The 22,576-nt window shown below is 38.3% G+C and overlaps 1 protein-coding gene and 1 non-coding gene across 14 annotated transcripts in view; both read right to left on the bottom strand.

Annotated features, from left to right (window-relative positions):
- Ezh2 (enhancer of zeste 2 polycomb repressive complex 2 subunit) overlaps positions 1-22,576 on the bottom strand; it is a 60,995-nt gene that overhangs the window by 31,040 nt on the left and 7,379 nt on the right. For 8 of the 13 annotated variants that reach the window (XM_052173590.1, XM_052173598.1, XM_052173593.1 and 5 more), the window contains 2 exons: positions 12,880-13,003; positions 11,903-12,031 (listed from right to left, as the gene is read on the bottom strand). In XM_052173590.1, coding sequence (XP_052029550.1) covers positions 11,903-12,031; positions 12,880-12,996 — 246 coding nt within the window. In that variant the 5' untranslated portion in view covers positions 12,997-13,003. Of the gene's footprint in view, positions 1-11,902; positions 12,032-12,879; positions 13,004-22,576 lie in introns of those variants that run through there. The other 5 variants (XM_052173600.1, XM_052173595.1, XM_052173599.1 and 2 more) reach the window with 2 other exon arrangements.
- LOC127679468 (U6 spliceosomal RNA) lies at positions 18,922-19,023 on the bottom strand. Its single transcript, XR_007976779.1, has one exon. It is a non-coding gene; the product is annotated as a U6 spliceosomal RNA (small nuclear RNA).

The following is a 22,576-nucleotide window of genomic DNA, read 5'->3' on the forward strand; positions in this document are numbered from 1 at the left end:
TCCAGATCTTTTAAGTGGAAGATCTACCTTTAATCTAGATAACTTCTGCTGGAAGCCAAAGGACATGGAAGAAGGAAACTTGTTCTCTTTGCCTGCTTGCCCTGGATCTTGAATCCTTCTCACTGGCATTAGAGCATACTTCTTCAGAATTCAGATGTACACTAATGAGCAGCTAAAAGATCAGGCTTCAATGACTTAACAACTTCTAGATTCTTGTACCTTCCATTTGTAGACAGCCATTGTTGGAATAGATGGACCACAGCCTGTAAAATATTCTGATAAATCTCATTCATCCATTCATCTATACATACATACATACATACATACATACATACATACATATATACATACTTACATACATACATACATACATACATCTGTCAAGTTCTTAAGAACTCTGACAGATTTTGGTATCAGCAGTGGTTCTAGAGCAACAAAAATATAAAGATTAATCTTTTAAGTATCTATCTGAAATAGGCATCTCACTTTGTCAACACTTAGTTACTGAAGCCTTTCCTGGAACCTCAGAGAATCCTGAATGATGAAAGCCCATGATATGAACTATTTTACAGACTAACAAGACAACTACATTTGATTATCCTGATTCGCCAATTGTGAGAGGCAATGGATTTGGTGACTCTGTATATAAAACTTTGGACAATTTGTGGAAAAATAAGGAAAAGGATGACACTGGTCAGTTGACTCTAGCATCACTGGATAAACTGACAATGGAAAAGAATGATACAATTAATCAGCTTCTAGCATCTCAGAATATAGTGAACTCAGCAATGAACTTAGCAATAAACTGTCCAACTCTAGGTATACACAAACAGTCTAAAGCAGTGGTTTTCAACCTGTGGGCTGTAACTCCTTTGGGGGGGGGGGTCACATATTAAGATACCCTGCATATCAGATATTTACATTACAATTCATAACTAGCACCATTACACTTACAAAATAGCAATGAAATAATTTTATTGTTTGGGTTTACCACAACATGAGGAAGTATAATAAAGAACTACAGGGTTAAAGAACCACTGATAACGGTTTCTAAGTATACCCTTGAAGAGATCTCTCTAGCAGCCATAGAACTCAAGTTACAGAAAACCAAACCAAAGCCCCCATTATAAGACTAAATTACAAATAAAATTCAAGTCCCAGCCTCAGAGGGTGTTAAAATTAAGTGCATTACTGGTAAAGAATAGGATCCTATAATTGATATGGAGATATATGGGAAGACCCTATTGAAGCTGAGAACTTTGAACCCTCAGATTCTCAAGAGTATGCTGTGTAAGACTTAATCCTCCTAGGAGGTTCCAGAAGACATGATCTTCACTAGTCCTGTATGACCAAAAATGGCGAGAGGGGCACCATTTGAAGAGCTTTGTTGTCACTCGTTTCCTTGTGTCAGTCTTGAGGGTTTAAAGTGTTACTGTTCAGTTGAATGAATTAAATTCAGTAGCTTTAATTGGGCCCTGAGGTAGCACGGGGTCAAGTAGCAGCATTGAATCACCAAAGACAATGTGTCTATAGTTATGGTATTGGGCAGCATAGACAAAACAATGTCCATAAAGGCCTGACCTGTAAAAGATAACACGGGAAATCTGATTTTTATGGTGGTATGACTTGTATGGACCTTTGCTACTGGCTAATCAATCGTGGTATGCCCAGGCAGGAAACAATTTAGTAACATAACAGATTTGATAATGGGTTGGTAAGGTGAGGTTTGGCTTGTCTTTACTAGGTCATCTTCATATGAACCAGTGGTTACACGGCTTTGTCTTAGGCATATTTTATTTTTTAATGGTGTTTAGCTGACACTCGTGGAGAGAATGAATCCTTAGAACTGCTGCTAGGGAAAGAAAATCCAATCTAAGAGTGTGTTTCTTTACAGAGCAGTGTCATACCATCCTTTGGGCCCTCTGCTGGAAAAGCAGAATCAAGTCTCAAATAATGCCTTTTAAATTGTATCCCCTAGTATTATAGATCTAAGACAGTACTGTATTATACCTCTCTGAATGTAAAATAGCTTGTACCTGCTTTATGATATGTAGTAGTGACCGTGCTTTATCAGAGACGTTTTTTAATGATGTTGCTCATGTAAAATAGCTTGTACCTGCTTTATGATATGTAGTAGTGACCGTGCTTTATCAGAGACGTTTTTAATGATGTTGCTCAGGATGTTTCTTTCCAGATGATGCTCGAGAAGCTAATTTGAAAAAAAAAAAATGGTTCCAGATACAAGAGTAACGGAACTGTGCTATTTTCTGGGGTTTTTTTACTTTTTTTTTTTTTAATAGAGTCTGCTAGATGTCTCTACAATTTTGTTCAAATGACTATAGAACCTGGAAAAGCTGTTGCTGCTATTGATGCATTAACATACTGCTACTATTGGTCTTTTCTCTCACACACACAAACACACACACAGATATACACGCATACATGCATGCATATATAGAAAATTTGAATTTTTGGAAACTTTAGCTGTGCTGTCAACTTCAGAAAAAAGCATCCCAGTTTACTGTGTTGAGTTGGCATTGTACAGAAATTAACAGCCATATTGGTTTAGAAACGCTGAACTTATTTTTTTTTCCATTTGTACAGGGGTAACACACTGTATTAAATATGTAAGGTCTTATCCACATGGGTTTAATTACAAAAACTAATAAAGCATTCTCTACATAAGAAAAAAAAAACATTTTAGGAAACCTATTGCATTTTTTGTTTGATCTATGTAAAAAGAAAAATTCTCAAACTAATAAAGTCTACATTGGATCATGGCAAAAGGAAATCAGCCCATAAGCCAATTTCTAGACCTGAGCCAGTTTCCAAACCAGAACCCTTTGAATAAAGGGGACTGCCAGGTTCCCCTGAGGAAAGACCTTGATAAATTACCTAAGAATTTTACTGTTAACCTTTCTCTAGTTCTTTCCCAGAGGGCCCTACAGCTTTTTACAAGGGTAACTGTACACTAGAGGAAAGGAAACAATCAGACTTCCCAGGGTCTACTGAATACTGGTTTTGAATTAAGACTGATTCCAAGAGACCCCAAAAAAGCATTGAAGCCTTCCAATTAGAGTAGGGCCCTATGGAGGTCAGGTGGTTAATGGAGCTTTGGCTGAAGTCTGACTCACAGTAGGTACAGTACATCTCTCAAACTCATCCTTTGGTTATTTCCCCAGTCCCAGATGTACAATTGAAAAGATATTCACCGGTTCCCTGACCTATACAATGAAGGTTATTGTGGTTAGAAAGGGTAAATGGAAGTCTTTTAGAGTTGCCTCTGTCAGAGAAAACAGTTCATCAAAAACAGTATCACATCCCTGGAAGAACTGCAAAAATCAGTACCACCATCAAGGACTTGAAAAGATATAGAACTAGTGGTTCCCACTACATTTCCCTTTAACAAATGGACATGGAGAATGACAGTTGCCTATCTAAAACTAAACTAGGTAGTAAATATGACTGTGCTGTTATGCCAGTGTCCTTATCTGAGCAGATTAACACATTTCCTGGTATATGGCATATAGCTATTGATCTAGCAAATAACTTTTTCTCGGTACCTGACTGTCCATAAGGCCACCAGAAGCAATCAGCTTTCAGTTGGCAAGACCAGCAGTATACCTGTATAGTTTTCTCTGAGGATCTATCACCTCTCCAGCCCTGAGTCATAACTTACTTCTAAGGGATCTTGATCATCTGTTTCTTTTGCAAAGTATCACATTGGTTCACTATATTGGTGACATCATGCTGACTGGACCAAGTAAGCAGAAGTAGCAACCATTTTTGACTTGGTGATACATGTGAATCAAAGGATGGGAATAAATCCAGCCAAAATTCAAAGGCCCAGTTAAATTCTTAGGAGTACACACTCTTATGGGACATAAAGAGATACTCTTTCTAAGATGAAGGATAAGTTATTGCATCTGGCCCCTTCTACCACCAAGAAAGAAGTGTAAGGTTTGGTGAGTCTATATGAATTCTGGGGACACTTGAATGTGTTAGTCCAGCCTATATAACAAGTGACTCAGAAAACTGCTAGCTTTGAATGGGGCTTGGAACAGGAAAAGGCTCTTTAACAGGTCCAAGCTGCTGTGCAGGCTACACTACCATTTGGACCATGTGATCTAGTAGAGGTAATGATACTTTGAGGTTGTCAGTGGCAGATAGGGATGCTGTTTGGATCCTCTGATAGGCAGGCCTCTATAAGTAAATCACAGAAGCCACTTCGGATTTTGGAACAAGGGTCTACTATACCATCATCATCTGCAGACAACTATCCCCCCTTTGACAAGGCAGTTCTTGGCCTGCTTGTGCTTTAGTAGAAACTGAACATTTGACAATGGGCCACCAAGTTACAATGTGACTGAAGCTGCCCATCATGAACTGGGTATTATCTTACCAACCATACCATAAAATAGGACATGCATAGTAGCAATCCATTCTCCAATAGAAGTGGTATACATATGATCAGGCCTGAGCAAGTCCTGAAGACACAAGCAAGTTACCCAAGAAGTCGTCCATCTGCTGTTACAATGCCACCTGATCCCAAGCATGCATGTATACATAAGCCTCATATGACTGATGACTAAGAAAAGAAAAAACTAGAGCCTGGTTTACTGATGTTTTGCATACTATGCAAGCCCTACCCAGAAGTAGACAGTTGAAACATGACAACTTGTTTCTGGGACAACCCTGAAAGTCACTAGTGAAGGGAAATCTTCACAAAGGGCAGAACTTCAGGCAGTACATATGGTGCTCTGAACAGAAGAAGTGGTCAGATGTGTGATTATTCACTGATTAACAGTTTGTAAACATTGAATTGGCTGAACAGTCAGGGACTTAGAAAAACATGATTAGAATATTAGTAAGAAAAACATCTGGGGAAGAGTATGTAGACAGATTTCTCCAAATGGGTGAAGAATGTGAAGATACTTGGTATCCCATGTAAATGCTCATCAAAAGTTGACTTCAGCTGGAGGAGTTCAATAATCAAGTAGATAAAGCCTCTTTTCCTAGCCATCTGTGTCATTACCCAATGGACACATAAACAAAGAGGCCATGGTGGCAGATATGGGGATTATACGTGAGCTTGAAAACATGGACTGCCATTTACCAAAGATGAACTGGCTATAGCTGCTGCTAAGTGTTAGATCTGCAGCCAATAAATATTAAGTCCGACCAAGCCATTCGTGGTGGTGCACACCTGTAGTCCCAGCACTTGGGAGGCAGAGGCAAGCGGATTTCTGAGTTCAAGGTCAGCCTGGTTTACAGAGTGAGTTTCAGGACAGCCAGAGCTACACAGAGAAACCCTGTCTCAAAAACAAAAACAAACAAAATATCGAGTCCCAGATAGGGCACTGCTCCCTGAGGTGACCAGCTGATAGCAGACTGACTACACTGAACCACATCTTGCATAGAAATAATAACACTTTGTCCATACTAGAATAGATGCTTATACTGATTATGGATTTGGTTTTCCTGAGTGTAACACTTCTTCCAAAACTATTTCTGTGGATTTACAGAATGCCTTATCCACCATCTTGATATTCCATACAGTATTGATTCTGATCAAGGAACTCATGTGATACCTGAGAAGTACAACTGTGGGCCCAAGATCATAGAATCCACTAGTCTTACCATGTTCCCTACCAGCTTGAAGCAGTTGGCTCAACAAAAAGATGGAATGGCCCTATGAAGACAGTTACAACACTAATTAGTTGTCAGAACCCTTGGAGGCCTGGGGCAGGTGTTCTTCAGAAGATGCTATATGCTTTGAATCAGCATCCAATATATGGAATAGCTTCTCCCAGAGACAGGATCCCTGTGTCCAGAAACTAAGGAGGGGAAAAAGAAATAGTTCCACTCACTATCATGCCTAGTGACCCACTAGGAAAAGTTTTACTTCTTGTTCCCATGACCTTAAATTCTGCTGGCCTAGAAATTCTGGTTTCAGAAAGGGGAGAATTCTTGCCAAAAGCCACATCAAACATTCCATTGATCTGGAAGCTCAGATGTCCCCAAGGCCTCTTTGAACTTCTAATGCCCTTAAACCAACAGGTTAAGAAATGAGCAAGTGTCAGGAGGGGTTACTGATCTAGACTAACAAGATGAAATTGGATTGCTTCTCCACGACAGAGGTAAGGAGTATGTCTAGAAAGAAGATATCCTTTAGGGCACTCTTGGTGTTACTACAGTCCTTGGTGTTACCACTGTCTGTGGTTAAAGTCCATGGGAAACTACAACAACCAATTCCATGAAGGATTACAAAGAGCACAGACACATCTTAATGAAAGCATGAGTCACTCTTCGAGGAAAATAGCTAAGACCCACTAAGGTGCTTGCTGAATGTGGCGGAAACACAGAATGGGTAACAGAGGAAGGTAATTATAAATACCAGCTAAGTGACAGCCAGACCAGTTCAGCCACCAACCAGGCCCAGATCCAGGGCTTTGAGTTAACCCACCCCAACATTTATGCCATCTCTGAACTGCCAGAGAATGAAAGGGCTGGTGAAGTGAGAATTTCTGGCTTTGTTGGAGACTCAAATGTGTCATGTGACGTTTTTCTGAAAGCTGTCTTATGAGAGAATGTTTTGCTGAGAATAGACATGTATTTTTCTAGAAGTTGTCTGGTGAAAGGGCATGTGATGTTTTGCTGGAGTGGGTACTTGGAAGGACACGTGATGTTTGGAAAGAGTATAAATATAACCCAACAAACAGTGGACGACGCTCTGGCATTGGTTCTCCTTGCTGGTCTTCATTGGGCTTCCCTGACAGTGGCCATTGCTGATGACGCTATTGCATTGATGCACTTTGCTTTTTCTTTCTTCAATGATCTTTGCTTGTTGTGCTTCATAGAGAAAAGTGCACCAAAGAATTTCTGGTGGTGTTCTGACGGCTTCTTGTAGTTTTAGCAGACTCATGCCAATTGGCAGAGTCTGGTGGTTTCCTCTGGATTGAGCCATTGGTGATTTGTGTTTGTTGTTTCACTAATGGACTTGTCTGTAGACAAAGAAGATTGGAATGGTCCAAAGGAACTATTCTAAACAGGTCCATGCCCCACCCCTCTTGTCCTATTAGCCATTTTCCTCCTCTAACCTTTGGTCAGTGGGCAAACTAAAACACCCAAAAGAGAAGAAAGCAGGAAGGGGGCAGAGAATAGACAATGGGACACCAAGGCATGTGTATGTGCAGTCTTAAGTATCTACTTCAATAATGGTGCTATGGAAAGAAAACCAAACCATTACTACCACTGAAAGGAAAGAAACTAAATGATGAACACAATACTACAGGAGTTCACACTGTCTACAAGCTATGGCAGCAAATCTATTTCAAAAACTGAATCAAACAGAGCAACAGAGACTAAACACAGACAAGCCTGTCATAATCACAGAGTGAGCTACATTTAAGTTCTGGCACAGGAGATCCTGCAGTGTCAGCAGCTTCTGCTAATTTTGCCAACAGATAGTTAAGTGCTCTTTAATGTTGACTGACTAGTCAACATAATATTGAAGCAACTAGACAGCTAAACAAAAAAGGTTTACCCTACCTCCACACAGTTTATGCCATGAAAATTCTTATGGGTTAAGTGGTTCTTAGAATACAAAACCAAAAACAGAAAACTAAAAGATGTGTAAGTTATAATCCTGAAGACTTTCTAAGCCCTTGAGGAACATAAAAATAAAAAAATTAAAAGTATAACCAAATATATCAGAGATAACATCAAAATGAAAGATGTGAAGAATAAAAAAAAAAACTAAACCCCAATCTAATTTAGGCCAAATGCCAAAATAACCAATTACAAAACAAAGAGAAGGTGGAAAGTTGTAAGAGCACTGGCTGCTCTTTAAGCAGACCCAGGTTTAATTCCCAGAACTTGCATGGTGATCCACAACTATCCAAACTCTAGACCAAGGTATCCAACACCCCCTTTCTGACCTCCATGGATACCAGACACATAAGTGATGAAGACAAAAATGCAAGCAAAACGTCCATAAACAAAAAAATTTAAAAAACACCCAGTAGTAGCATGCGCACACCCACAAGGAAGAAAGGGAGGAAGGAAGGAAGGAAGGAAGGAAGGAAAGAAGGGAGGGAGGGAGGGAGGGAGGGAGGGAGGGAGGGAGGGAGGGAGGGAGGGAAGCTAAGTAGTTTAAAAGAATGAGGCCTAAAGAGATGTCTAGAAAGTTTCTCTCAAATGGTCTTTCCTTGCCTAGTGGTACAAGCTTCGCTGGAACAAGAACGCAGCAGAGAGCAGAGCCGTGAAAGGCAGGGGCAGGGACTGCCGTGGACACGTGGCTGAGCTGACAAGGCAACTTGTGCCTGCTGGGACTAAGGACATATACCACCACAATAGCTTTAAAACTTAGAGTTCTCAAAATTTACAAGAAATGTGCTACTATATTGAACATGAGGATGTATCAGAGTGCTGAGATGTTGCTGTTTCGGGAAGTATACGGATACCTTAGCTACATTAGAGTGTTTTCTTTTTTCTTTACAAATTGTAACTAGTACTTTCTCTTAACAATCACCTGAGTAACGTGCATTACAAGGCAATAAGACATGCAATCAAGTATGTGCTTACATGTAAAACAGACCTAGTTTTTCTTTGACAAAAATGATTATATTCTATTATTTTTTATTTAAATATTTAAATAAATCATTTATATAAATTTAAATAAAATATTTAAATAAATATTTAAAAAATAAATATTAAAAAAACACTTGTAAATATCAATAAGCAAATAATTTTAATCATGTCAAATATTACCAGGAAGAGCAAACCTACATATATTTAAGAGTCCAAAAGTTTAAAAACTCTTCATAAATATAAAAATCATTATATACATCTAATGCTATTTCTATTGCAAACAACTCTATACTTCAATGCTTACCAAAATTCTCTTTTCATAAAACAGAGATGCTTACAAATACATCTTATTCTCCTAGAAATATACCTGGCAGATTATCTTGTTAAATTATTTATCATGTCATTTGCCTAGCACACAGACATTACCTGAGCAAGGCATTCACAGTATTTTTTTTTTTTAAATTCACATTAAAAAATAATCCAGGGCAAACATGGTGCCGTGCACTTTTAATCCCAGCACCCAAATCTCAGAAGCAGATGGATCCTGTGTGTGAAGCCAGACTGGTGAACAATAGTGAGTTCCAGGCCAGCTAGAGCTACATAGTGAGACCCCCTATCTCAAAATAAGCAACAACAAATTACTGAAGGAAAACCACCTTAGAGTTTTTAGTTGGGGGGGGGGGGGATTGACAAATATACGAAAAATACACTAAGAACATCAAGAGTAATATCAATTTCTTTACTAAACCTAGAAAAGAAAACAGCTAAAAAAAAAAAAAAAAAAAAAAAAAAAGAAGACTCACAAATTTTTCTAGTTGTTAAGACAAAGCCAGTCATATTCTGATAAACAGCCCCATGATAGCAATAAGCATGTATCCTTTAGTATTGCTTAATGACATCTTGATGTTGGGTAATTCTTTAAAAGATTAACTGAAGACCAAAGAAAATGAATGCATAACATTATCACTGTCTTCAAGTCAGAAATATTTTTTTTTTTAACAAAGAGAGGAATTAAAGAGATGGTTCAACCATTAAGAGCCTTTATGGTTCTTACAGAGGACCTGGACTCAAGTTTCCAGGACCCATGTCAGGTGGCTCACAACAGCTGTAACTTCAGCTCCAAGGGATCTGATGCCCTCTGGTTGCCTTCCCAGGCAATGTACTTATATGTTCAGTCACACACAGACACATATACACAGAACTGAAAATAAAAACCTTAAAAAAAAAGAAATATATTCTAAATTCAAATTCTGTGGCCAAGATTACTAAAATTATTTCTGAATCTCAATAACAAGGAAGTATTTATGTTTGAAATGCTCTATAAAGGACAAAATGTGAACTCTATTCTTTATCAAAATTACTAAGATAAAATATTCAAAACTTATACATCTACAAGCAGCTTAAATGGACTCAGCAGAGTATGTATGTATGTGTGTGTGTGTATGTGTGTGTGTGTGTGAGAGAGAGACAGAGAGAGAGACAGAGAGAGAGAGAAAGAGAGAGACAGAGAGAGACAGACAGACAGACAGACAGACAGGGTGGGGGAAATAATTAAAAAACTTCAGAATTTAAGAGGGAGTGGGGAGGAGCTGAGGGAGAGGAATGGAAACCATGTAAAGACAGTACTCCTGAATAAAATACTCGAAATTTTTAAAAAGGCAGCAAACTTTAAAAAGAATGGGAAGAGAGTTGGCTTAGTGATTAAAAGTACTTGCTGCTCTTACAGAGGACCTGAATTCAGCTCCTAGCACCTACAAGGTAACTTATAACTACCCAGAACTCCAGTTATAGGAAATCTAATACCTTCTTCTGATCTCTAGAGACACAAGGCATGCACACAGTCCATTCAAATACATGTAGACAAACCCTCATATACATATAAGATTTTTTAAAAGATGGGGGTCTCACTATTATAATCCTGAATTTGAAATCACAAATATCCACCTGCTTCAGATTTGAGCTACCACACCCCATTCAAAAATAAATCTTAAACAAATAAACCTTGCAAAAGAATTACCTGAAATGCCTGTCTTAGAATGTTCAGAGGCACAGCATAGAATAGTATCCCTTTCACCTTTCAAATAATAATGAAAGCTATTGCTTCCAAGCTCTACTCTTGATTTTCATGATAATGGGGAAAGTATAATATAAAGTATGTAAACTTATAATTTATAAATTTGTAAAATTGTAAGTCAGACTTTAAAGATGTCACCTACAAACTATAAAGAACTAGGAACTTTTCCAAATCATGTATTCTCACCAATACCACAGCACCACGAACATCACCAAAGTCACCTTTAGAATCATATATAGAGTATTATCTGTGAAAATGCCACTGAACCATCACAGAAGCCTTTGAAGCCTGTGTGTCACATAACCTCCACAAGCTTCAGATAACAGCAAATTACGGCTTGTTTATTATAATACTGTTACATATGAAAATGCTCACTGAAGTAATTACTTCAGAATAAATAGGTGATCTCCCATGTTTATGCATTCATGAATAATCTACAATAGTATAATCTTGATTCCAAATTACTTGTTTTTCCTTCAGATTCCACTAAACACCCTTTATCATATCTTTCTCTGTAAAACAAGGCCCCTAAACAGAAATGTTCAAACCAGAATGCTAATAAGTAGTTCTCTTCTGTTTAGGTCTCTGCCATTCCCTACCATCTTGCTGGTAGTATGTTTTGATGAGATACTTAATAATAGACTCTACCATAGGACTTTTGTTTGAGATTATAATAGAATTATAATATTTCTCCCTTCCCTCACTATAGGATTTTATTTTTTGCCTTTCTTTGAAAATAAGAAATTATCTGATGGTGATTAAGATCTCCCTCACTCAGAAAATGTAACTGTAGAAAATGCCAATCTCAGAATACTGAACTTTTTTAAAAATTCTCAGTCTTTAAACAAAATGCTTAATAAAAAGCTTTCTTAGATCATAAATATAAAAAGAAATATTTCTTACAACATGACTAATTTTTATTAAGGAGACAGGGAGGAAAGCAACTGTGAATTAGAATGCCTTGCTCTAAATAATACTAATCTGAGCATTTTAGAGATTTGATTTCAAAGTTATTTTTAAGTCTAGTATGTCTAAATAGCCAAAACAAATCCTAAAACACACCACACTGTTAAAAGAATTATTAGTAGTTTGGTAAGACTGCCACTGATACACTCTGAAAGACGTAGCAACAAAAGAGACATATCCTGAAATCTGAATTGTTCTCAATAAGCAATAAACATTCCAATAAGTGAAAGCAAATGTGTTGATAATTGTCGCAACACTGTGTTAACCAACCTCCCTAGTCCCGCGCAATGAGCTCACAGAAGTCATGATGTGCACAGGCTGTATCCTTCGCTGCTTCCATTCTTGGTTTAAGGTTTCAGTTCTTTCCAAAATTTTCTGACGATTGGAGCTAAACATAGTCTTTTAAAAACAAACAAGAAAGTGTTCATTGTTACAATATGTAGCATCTTTAAAGCAGGTTAAAATCTAGTGAATCATCAAAAGTACCATGACCATGTCCTCAAATGTACAGATTTCACACAATACACTACAATTTTCCACACTCTAATAATAAATACAAAAACATTGCCCCTAGTTCCCTGTAAGTGAAAGGGAAACAGGAAATTATTTCCATCCTCCTTTTGTTTAACTTTGTACTTTAGAATCACAATGACTTTAGAAACACAAAATCTTAAAACAAATGCCTTTGTATTTCTGTCAGAGTCTATACAAGCACTGCAAAGGCATACTGAAAAGACTGATTTTCAAACAGGGCTGAATAATCCTTAATTTAAATATTTGTTATCATTAATGAGCATGATAAATATTTTTTTCATTTTTTGAGAAAGGGTCCACGTATCCCAGGATGATCTTGAGCTTCTTTACTTTTTATTACATTGTTGATTCATGTGCCTGTGCATTACGTGCTGCAGCGCTTCTACAGACGTCAGAGGACTTGTGGGGATTGGTTCTCTCCTCCCACCACAAAGGTCCTACAGTTCAAAATCAGGTCATCAGGTTTAGCAGCAAGTACTTTTACCCGTCAAACCTCTCTCATCAGTGCAGTCTTGAACTTCTGGTCCTTCTGTTTCTACCTCCCAAGTGCTGGCATTAGAGGCACACAGTACAGACAGACCATCGCTTGCAAGTCTTAATCGATTTTATTGTAAATATGACCTTAACTGAAAAAGTACTGTTTCAAAGTAAATCTATTTAACTTGGGCTGGAGGAAATTAGTTTCCATTATATAAGCATTTTTATGAAATTACCTTTACTTCGTCAGCTCTTCTGAACCTCTTGAGCTGTCTCAGTCTCATGTACTCTGATTTTACACGCTTCCGCCAACAAACGGGTCCCTTCTCAGATTTCTTCCCAGTCTGGCCCATGATTATTCTAAAAGCAATGATTTCATATTATAATCATTTTATCTAACCAGCTTGAATATGATCTTTTAATCCCAAGCAAAATGATATCAACAAAACATTTTTACTGTTGATATTTGTAGAGAAAAACCCATGTATTCCATATAGCTAAATCCTGGAAATGTTATCACTGAGTGATTTTATTTAATTTTTTTTTTTTGGTTTTTTAATTGTTGTTTGTTTTTTGAGTCATGGTTTCTCTGTGTAGCCCTGGCTGTCCTGGAACTCACTCCAGAACAGGCTGGCCTCAAACTCAAAGATCCACCTGCCTCGGTCCCCAAGTGCTAGGATTTAAGGAGTTAGCCACCATGCTCAGCTTTTAAAACATATTTTTATTTATAAACATACTTTTACCTATAAGTCTTAAATAGTAGCAGGTTTATAGATATGTGACCTTATTATGGGAATTATGTATACTATACAACAAGCTAGTTTTCACTCTATGGGGCTCACATTTTTAGAGTAAAATCATTCTTTAAGTTTTTAATTATTAAAAAGCTAGAATAGGGGGCTAGAAAGATGGCTCAGTGACTAAGAGTACTGGCTACTCTCCCAAAGATCCCAGGTCCAAATCCCAGCATTCATAGCAGCTCACACCACGTAGGGGATCTGACACTATCTTCTGGCCTCCATAGGCATCAGGCACCCAAGTGGTGCAGACATAACGTGTAGGCAAAACACCCATATATACAAAATCAAATAAAATACATAAAATAAAAAAATACACTTTTAAAAACATTGTTATGGAGATCAGCAGTGTACAACTGAATGATCATACACCTTACCCCCCATGTCCACAGGTTTCACATGTATGGGTTCAACAAACCTCTGATCAAAAATATTCAGTGGCGTGTTTATAGAAGCCCTATTTATAATAGCCAGGAGCTGGAAAGAACTCAGATGTCCCTCAATGGAGGAATGGACTCAGAAAATGTGGTATATTTACACTATGGAATACTACTCGGCTATTAAAAACAATGAATTCATGAAGTTCTTAGGCAAATGGGTGGAACTGGAACATATCATCCTAAGTGAGGTAACCCAATCACAAAAGAACACACATGGTATGCACTCACTGATAAGTAGATATTAGTCCAGAAGCTCTGAATACCCAAGACAGAATTCACATATCAAATGGTGCCCAAGAAGAAAGAAGGAAAAGTCCCTGGTCCTGGAAAGACTTGATGTAGCAGTGTAGGAGAATACAAGGACAGGGAAGTGGGAGGGGAGGGAAATGATTGGGGAACAGGGGGAGGGAACAGGGTTTATGAAACTTTTGGGGAGGGGGGATCCTAGAAAGGGGATATCATTTGAAATGTAAATAAAGAATATATCTAATAAAGATAGGATGTTGAATTAAAAAAAATATTCAGTGGGAAAAAACTAAAACTAGGAAACAACAAAACCTGAATTTGGTTCATTCCGAGTACTATGCTCACTCAACACAATAAATGAAGGGTAAGCACAAACTGCTATAGTCCCAGCCACTCCACATATCCCCAACCAACTTCCAACACTTGGAGCATTGTCTAACCCATACCCCCCTCTCACACTACATAACCGACAGCTCTATGGTGAATATGTACAAACTTATGGCCATTTTTCCTAAACAGTATTATACAACAAACAGTGCAGCAACTATTTACATAGTATCTCTGTCGTATTAGCTAATTTAGTATAATACAGATAGTTTGGAACATAAAGATGTTCACAGATTATGTCAATTACCTTGCCATTTTATATGGATTTTGTTATCCAAGGGGCTATTCCAACCATTCCCTCTCAAATAGCAAGAGACCTCTCTAGTTGCAAAAGGTACAAGTGAAAAGGTTCCATGTACACATTAAGAGTAGAAAGTACAGTAGGATAGTAAGGATAAATCAGGGCTGGGCAGTGGTGGAGCACACCTTTGATTCCAGCACTTAGAGGCAGAGACAGACTGATCCCTGGGTTTACGGCCAACCTGGTCTACAGATTAAGTTCCAAGACAGCCAAGAAAGACTACACAGAGAAACCCTGCCTTGAAAAACAAAGGATAAACCAACACACACACACACACACACACATACACACACACACACACACACACACACACCTGATCACACTTATCACTTCAAATACTATGATGGGGTCTTTACTTCTTATGCCACTTTTATTCACATGTAGGGTTTTGTGAGGAAGAGGAAGGAGAAATGCAGCAAATACAAAGCAAATGCCTCTATCTTTAGTTGCAGACTCCATGAGCCAACTATGCTAATAAATATGGGAATATAGTTTACCAGACATATAACACATACCAGAACCTGTACCTTAAGTGTTCTTTTCTTATACAAGTATTAGAATCATATTGTCTCTTCAAGAGATTACAAGGTCATTTCTGCCTAGCTATGTAAAATGTTATGAATTTCCATTGTCTCAGGAGCAATAGGAAAACAGTTGTGTCAAAGGGAAGGTGGGGTGATTTATATTCAGAGAAGACCAAGCTGGCAGCCATATAGAAACAGGAGAGGAGACAGGGAAACTGACAGAGTAACTGAGTGTCCAGGTTAGATGACACTACAGAGCAGGCTCTAAAGGAGATGATATTAGTTTTAGACCATGCTGGAGACCAGAGAGAAAAGTGATCACTTAGATCCCAGAAACTGAGTGGGTTGGAGGAGGTCACTAGAGATCTGCCTTTCAACATGATGCCTTCTTTTCAGGCGCCCTCCTGAAGAGTTCTCTCAGCCTCCTGTCCACCAGAAGGTGAAGACCTGACTCCTTCACAATTCCCAAATCCCACTACTGTCACAGTAACACTTAAAAATCACAATTTTCACTGTACTCCACCTCCACTGTAAATACATTTTTCACTATCAAGAACAGGTTTTACTCATTTTTAAAATCCCAGAGCCTACCTCTGTGTAAATAATGGACTTAAAAACAATGAAAGTTTACTAGTAATTTAAACTGAGAGAAAGTAACCTGTATCTCATTAACAACACATCATTTGTAAAGTTTAGTTTTCCTAAAAGGAAGGTAAGAAAGAGTGGCCATCCTGGACTATCTCTACGCAGAAGCCAGAAAGAAAAGGAAAAGGAAAAAAGGAAAGGGGGAAGGAGGGAAGAAAAGGAGAAGAGAAGGAAAGAAACAAAGAGAAAAGAAATGTGTCAAACTCTCAAGAAACCAAGCGATAAGTATGAATCTCAGGGACACTTAGGATCCTGGTTGAGCTTAGTTAGAACACTTGGGCCCTACCGTCAAGCAAATAAAATCAGTTTCAGTAACTATTCAGTTATATGAGGAAAAAAAAAAAGAATCCCCCCCTCCAGCCTCCAACACACACCATACTAGTTTAGGTTTTCAAAGAATCATAGATGGTAGAAAAGACAAGACACTTTAAGTTCTCTGAATTTAAAAGTTAGTGTTACCATATAGAATGTCTCTTTCTAAAGCATTTCATCCTTCAAATTGTCCTAATGGAAAAAGCTGGGTGGGGCACCCAATAAATAATTTGAAATTTTATTTTCTAGAATATCTATAGTGCAACTTTTACTTCTTTAGCTGATAAATTACCCAAGTATTGAATGCCTGTAAGCTCAAACTAGCCAATTTATTCTTTTAAATTTGTGTATTCATTTTAGGTTTTGTTTCTTGAGATAGGATCTCACTACATAGCCCAGGTTAAACCTCAAACTGACTGCAGTCTTGCCTCAGCCTCAAAAATGCTGGATTACATGTATGACCCATAAGACCTAGCTACATCATCTTACTTGCTTTTTTAATGGTGCTAAAGTTTAAAGCAAGGTTTCATGAACACTAAGCAAGTACATTACTATTGAACTACACCACTAATTTTGATTTGTTTAAAACACTAGTTCAAATACCAGCAAGATGGCTTAGCGGGTAACAGTGTTTGCTGATAACCTGACAATGAAGGAACCTTAATTAAACTACTGTCTCCATCAGATTGCCTGTAGGCAAATCTGTGGAGCATTTTCTTGATTAATGCTTTATGTGAGGAGAGGCTTGGGGGGGGGGTGTCCAATTTAAGACCTACTATGTACCCAAACTGTTTACTTGCCTTTAAGAGAACATGGAGGCAACAGATGAACCTCAAGGACATTACACTAAGCAAAACAAGCCAGTCACAGAACAGATACAGTCTATCTCTAGTCATACAAAGTATCAAAAGTATTAGGTTGATGCAAAAGTAATTTCAGTTTTACATTGTAGAAATTTGCCCTTTGTTCCTGGAACACATTGTTAAATAAATGTGGTTCTGATATGCATCATTTTAATGTTCATTTCTTATTAAGTCTTTTCCTGTGACTTACTCCTTGCTTGTTTTAGATTTATTCTGTACTACTTGAAATGACGTTTTAAAAAAAGCATATTCAAGAGATTTTTTTTTTTTATTCAAGTTCAAACCGGGTCATAAAATAACAAATACAACTGGAAACCTCAACACACATTTAACCTAGTAACTGATCAAGTGAACCAGGAAGTGGAAGTGCAACAAGTTTAGCAAAGGAGACAGAACCTGGAAGGAATGAAATAACTAGCCATGGGAAGCTGAGAAAGCCAAATGAGAACAATTATCTAAGCACCTCTTCCCTGAGAAGCTGGCACAGAACTCACTCTAGACTTGGACCATCCAAGTCATGCTGCATCTGAGACAAACTGAAAACATTCAGTAAGTACCTCATGTGCTGATGAAAGGTCCAAAGACCAATATTTTGAACTACTCTTCTCTCTTAGTCTATGCAACACTGATCCATTTCTCCACCTGACTGTGAATTGCAAACAGGATTATATACAACAACCATGATGGCCAGCTCCATGATTGAACCAAAAACCTCCAAAGTAATGGCTAAAGCCAAACATGCACCAAGGTTAAGGTCTCTGAATCCTGAAAAAAATCCTTACAACCAAGATGTGTGCTCAGCAAATCAATGATATGCACCTGACTGCACATCATATAACCAATACTCCCAAAGTTGAACAAATTGGGCTATTTAGTTTCATTTGATCTTCCATATTCACCCTACCTTTCATTCACCAACTGTCACTTCTCCAAGTTTCTCAACAACTTCTTGCAAGAAACAAACTTCCACAGCCAGCAGGATACAGAAAATACTTTCCAAATGTTTGTCAAATCACAGAATGTAGCAATACAACATTCTGGAAAATCTCTCTTCTGATCTAAGAGGCATACTTTTACTCACACCCAGAGTTAATAATACATCTTGAAGTCACTCAAGACTTAAGACTGCTAGCCTACTATGTATACAAATTGTTTACTGGCCTTTAAGAGAACAATGTAACAACCGACCTTGTCTTGGATTCCCCATGTAATCAGCTTTTATAACCTAAGCTAATGCACAGCTGGGATAGTTATGTACTCTCCCATGCCCCTAACCCAGAGTAATGCATGTGTTGATTTAACTTTTTTTTATTAGATATTTTCTTTATTTACATGTCAAATGTTATCCGATTTCCTGGTTTCCCCTCCTAAACCCCCCCTATCCGATCCCCCCTCCCTGTGCTCACCAACCCACCCACTCCTGCTTCCCTGTCCTGGCATTCCCCTACACTGGGGCACCTGCCTTTTCAGGACCAAGGGCCTCTCCTCCCTTTGATGTCCAACAAGGCCAACCTCTGCTACATATGCAGCTGAAGCCATGGATCCCTCCATGTGTACTCTTTGGTTGATGGTGTAGTCCCTGGGAGCTCTGGGAGTACTGGGTGGTTCATATTGTTGTTCCTTCTATGGGGCTGCAAACCTCTTCAGCTTCTTCTGTCCTTTCTCTAGCTCCTCCATTGAGGACCTTGTGCTCAGTCCAAAATGGATGGCTGAGAGCATCCATCTCTGTATTTGTCAGGTACTGGCAGAGTCTCTCAGGAGACAAAAATATGAAACACTTCACGAATTTGCATGTCATCCTTGTGCAGGGGCAAATCTTCTCTGTATTCGTCCAATTTTAGTATATGTGCTACTGAACTGAGCACGATTTAATGGCTCCTAATATTGATAAACATGTTTGAACCTAGTTATAATGATTTGAAATTCAGCTCAAAACACAATTCTTTTCACACCAAAAGTCAAAACCATCATAGATACAAAAAGTAAAAAAGTACTTCCCCCCAAAGGTTGTGGACAAAAGATAAAAGTTTTAATGATCTGTTATATTCATTAATGTGAATATACTTAATATTACTGAGGCATACACTTTAAAATAGTAAATACGTAGGCTAGACAGATAGCTCAACTGTTAAGAGTAATTACTGTTACTGCAAAGGACCCAAGTTCAGTTAGCAACATATCAGGTGGCTCATAACAGCCTGGAACACTAACTCCAGGGGAATGTAATGTTTCTGGTCTCTGCAGGCACCATCAGGCACAGATGTATATTTTCCCCATACAGACGTGTACATATGCCTAACTAAAACTTATTTTTTATTAAAAACATGGTAAACATAGCAGGATGTGGTGGGACATGTCTTTAATCCCAGCACTCAGGAGGCAGAAGCAGGTGGAACTCTATGAGTTCCAGACCAGTCTGGTCTACAAAGTTAGTCCCAGGGCAGAGAAACCCTGTCCTTAATAAGAAGAAAAAGAAAAAAAAAAATGTCTATTATTCCAGCACTCTGGAGGCAGAGAGGCAGGAAAATCAGTCTGAGTCCACCTAACACACACAGTGAATTCCAAGCCACCCAGGTTCACAGTAACAAATACGTGATGGAGAGATGGCTCATCATTCAAGAGAGCCTATTGCTCTTACAGACTACCAGGATTCAGTTCCCAGCATCCACATGGCAGCTCACAATCATCTATACCTCCAGTCCCAGGGATCCAATGCTTCCTCTGACCTCTGCAGGCTCTTGCACAACATAGATACATAAAAAGTATATCAATATTTTAAAATATATTTTTCTAAGAAACAAAAATATAAATGTGTTTTTGTTCTGGGTTTTGTTTGTGGTGTGTACTGTGCATTAAATCCAGGGCTCTCTCTATATATATACTAATCATCAAACTATATAACCATTCTGTGTTGTTTTTTAGCACAATTAAGAGTAAAGCAGTTCACTTAGGGATTTCATGTGCACTAGGCACAGAGGAGGTTCAACAACCTCCTCTGTTAGTTCTATTGTTAACAAGCACGTGGTTGGTCCTCATATGTCTGCAGACAAACACCCTTAAACTTCACTACAGACTGTAACATCACACACCAGAAAGAAGACTTCAGTGATGGTAGATGGCAACTCTCCTACTCCTTAAAGAACATCAACATCTCACTTAGTTTTCTGTTTTACTTCCAGTCCTTCTTAGCCCTTGTGATTTAAAAACAAAACAAAACACTAAAACAGATAAATACTTTCTGTTTAGCTGAGGATAACTTGAAACAGTTGGTTTCTATGAAAGCACTTGGTCACTAGGTAATTTTGCAGAATTGTCACTTTGTTTCCTTACCCATGCTTCCCCCCCCCCCTTTTTTTTCCCCAATCACTGGGATTTCTAAAACTTTCTGGCTTTAATCAACAGCCTAGTAAGTACTTAAAGGAAATTCTTGTAATAACCAGTAAGTTACCATAATTCACTATGTGACAGAAAATGGCCACATAAAACTCACTTGCTGAAAACCTGTTATCAGACTTCTACCTTCAGGAGGAAGGGCACTATTTAATGATTTGATCATTTTTGTTGAGGCTACCCAGATTCTCTTCAACAACACACCCAAAAAGATGACGACTATGCCAAGAAGTGAGGTTGGTTCCTGGACCCTAACAACTTTGTCAGCCAGCAGCAAAAGCCAGAAGACACCTCCATACCCTCCACTGAGTAGGCCAAACAGGTCATCAGTATACCTGGCAGCTGGTGATGATTGTCTGAGCCTCCACCAGGGCAGGTGGACATGGCTAGTCCAATGAACCCAGTATAGGCTGGCCCTCATTAAAGACAGATTAACTTCTTATGGGCCCTAGTCTCATGAGTGCAATGGTAGAAGATAGTTATTTCTGGAGAAATTGGGAGTTTAGGAGCCTTTGGGCCTCCTGGATGTGTGTTACCTAGTGATCATTGCTCTGAGTTTTAAGCATAGAGGCCAGCGACCCACAGGAAAGCACAGGCCTATATTGAGAGACTCTTCTAGCCAGCTGTGTGCCGGGCCAAGGGGACTAGATATTTTCAGTAAAGCATCATGTGTCTCAATTTTTTTAAAGTGTTGGTCATAGATAAAATAATTTTTTAAATTAAAATAAAATAAAATAATGATTTCAGGTCTCTGTCAATATGAACCTATCCTCCCATATACAAAGCCCCTTTCCAAGCTCTGCCATAAAGATAAACTTTTTAGAAGAACAAAAGAGGGTAAAGTGAAGGGATTGGAATTGAGAAAAACAACTGAGCAATACATGTCTCTAAACTGAAGAGCCTTCAATTGGAATAGGGAAAGAGGTATTTTGGACCATAGGCTAAACAGAATCTTGACATGTTAAAATAGTTAGATATTCCAGAAAGAGAGCTATTATTATCTCATGGCAATCTTTTTATTCCTTAGGTATCTCATAGAAGCTATATTTCCTATAAGCAAGTAATAAGACAGACTGAATGATTAACTGACTGATGGAGGTAAACAGTGGTTATTTTATACATTACACCAAATCAAAGCTTTACAAATTTCTTAAATTGTAGTCAGGGCAAAGTTAAGCTCAACAACAGTATTCATATATTCATATAATGGAACATTCATATAATGGAATGCTACTTTGAAATAACTAATATAAGTTACAACATAGATATACATCAAAAACATGCTGGATGAAAAAAGCTAGTTACAAAAGAACACTTCTATTCATGTAAATTTCTGAGCAGGAGAAATCTGATCAGTAGTTGAGGGGTAATGATGAGATAGGTGATGGCAGTATTACATTGTGAAAGAGGTGATACTGCAGGTCTATACATCTGCCAAACTCAAGCTGTTCCCTTCAAACCTGGGCATTGTATAGAAACCACAGATCAGTAAAATGGAACTGTTAACTGAAAACTGAATGCTTTTCCAGGAAGCAATATGACAATACTAAAGGCTTGGAATGTGCATCACCTTGAAAAGGAAACTCTCCGTATAGAAAGTTATTCTACAAATGTTCAAAATACACATGGGAGGCAGGGTGCAGCCAATAAGGCCCTGCTGCACACCCCGACAGCCTGAGTCCAATCACCAAAACCCACAGAAAGGTGGATGGAAATACTGACTCTGTAAATTGCTCTTTAACCTCCACATACATACACACCATGGAAAAATCACCACACACACACACACACACAGAGAGAGAGAGAGAGAGAGAGAGAGAGAGAGAGAGAGAGTTTTGTTTTTTTTAAATAAAAACAAAGGAGATATAAGGATGATCACTTCATCTGGAGACCATCAGAGAAACAGAGAGCAAGATTAATGAGCCACATTTATAAGCTGGAATACTGTCCATTCCTCTTTACAAAGGCAGCAAGTTCTGACAACAATTTTTCCTGTAAAAAGTTACATGGAAAGTCTTTTAGGGATGG

Source organism: Apodemus sylvaticus, chromosome 2 (assembly GCF_947179515.1).
Source record: "Apodemus sylvaticus chromosome 2, mApoSyl1.1, whole genome shotgun sequence".
NCBI lineage: Eukaryota > Metazoa > Chordata > Mammalia > Rodentia > Muridae > Apodemus > Apodemus sylvaticus.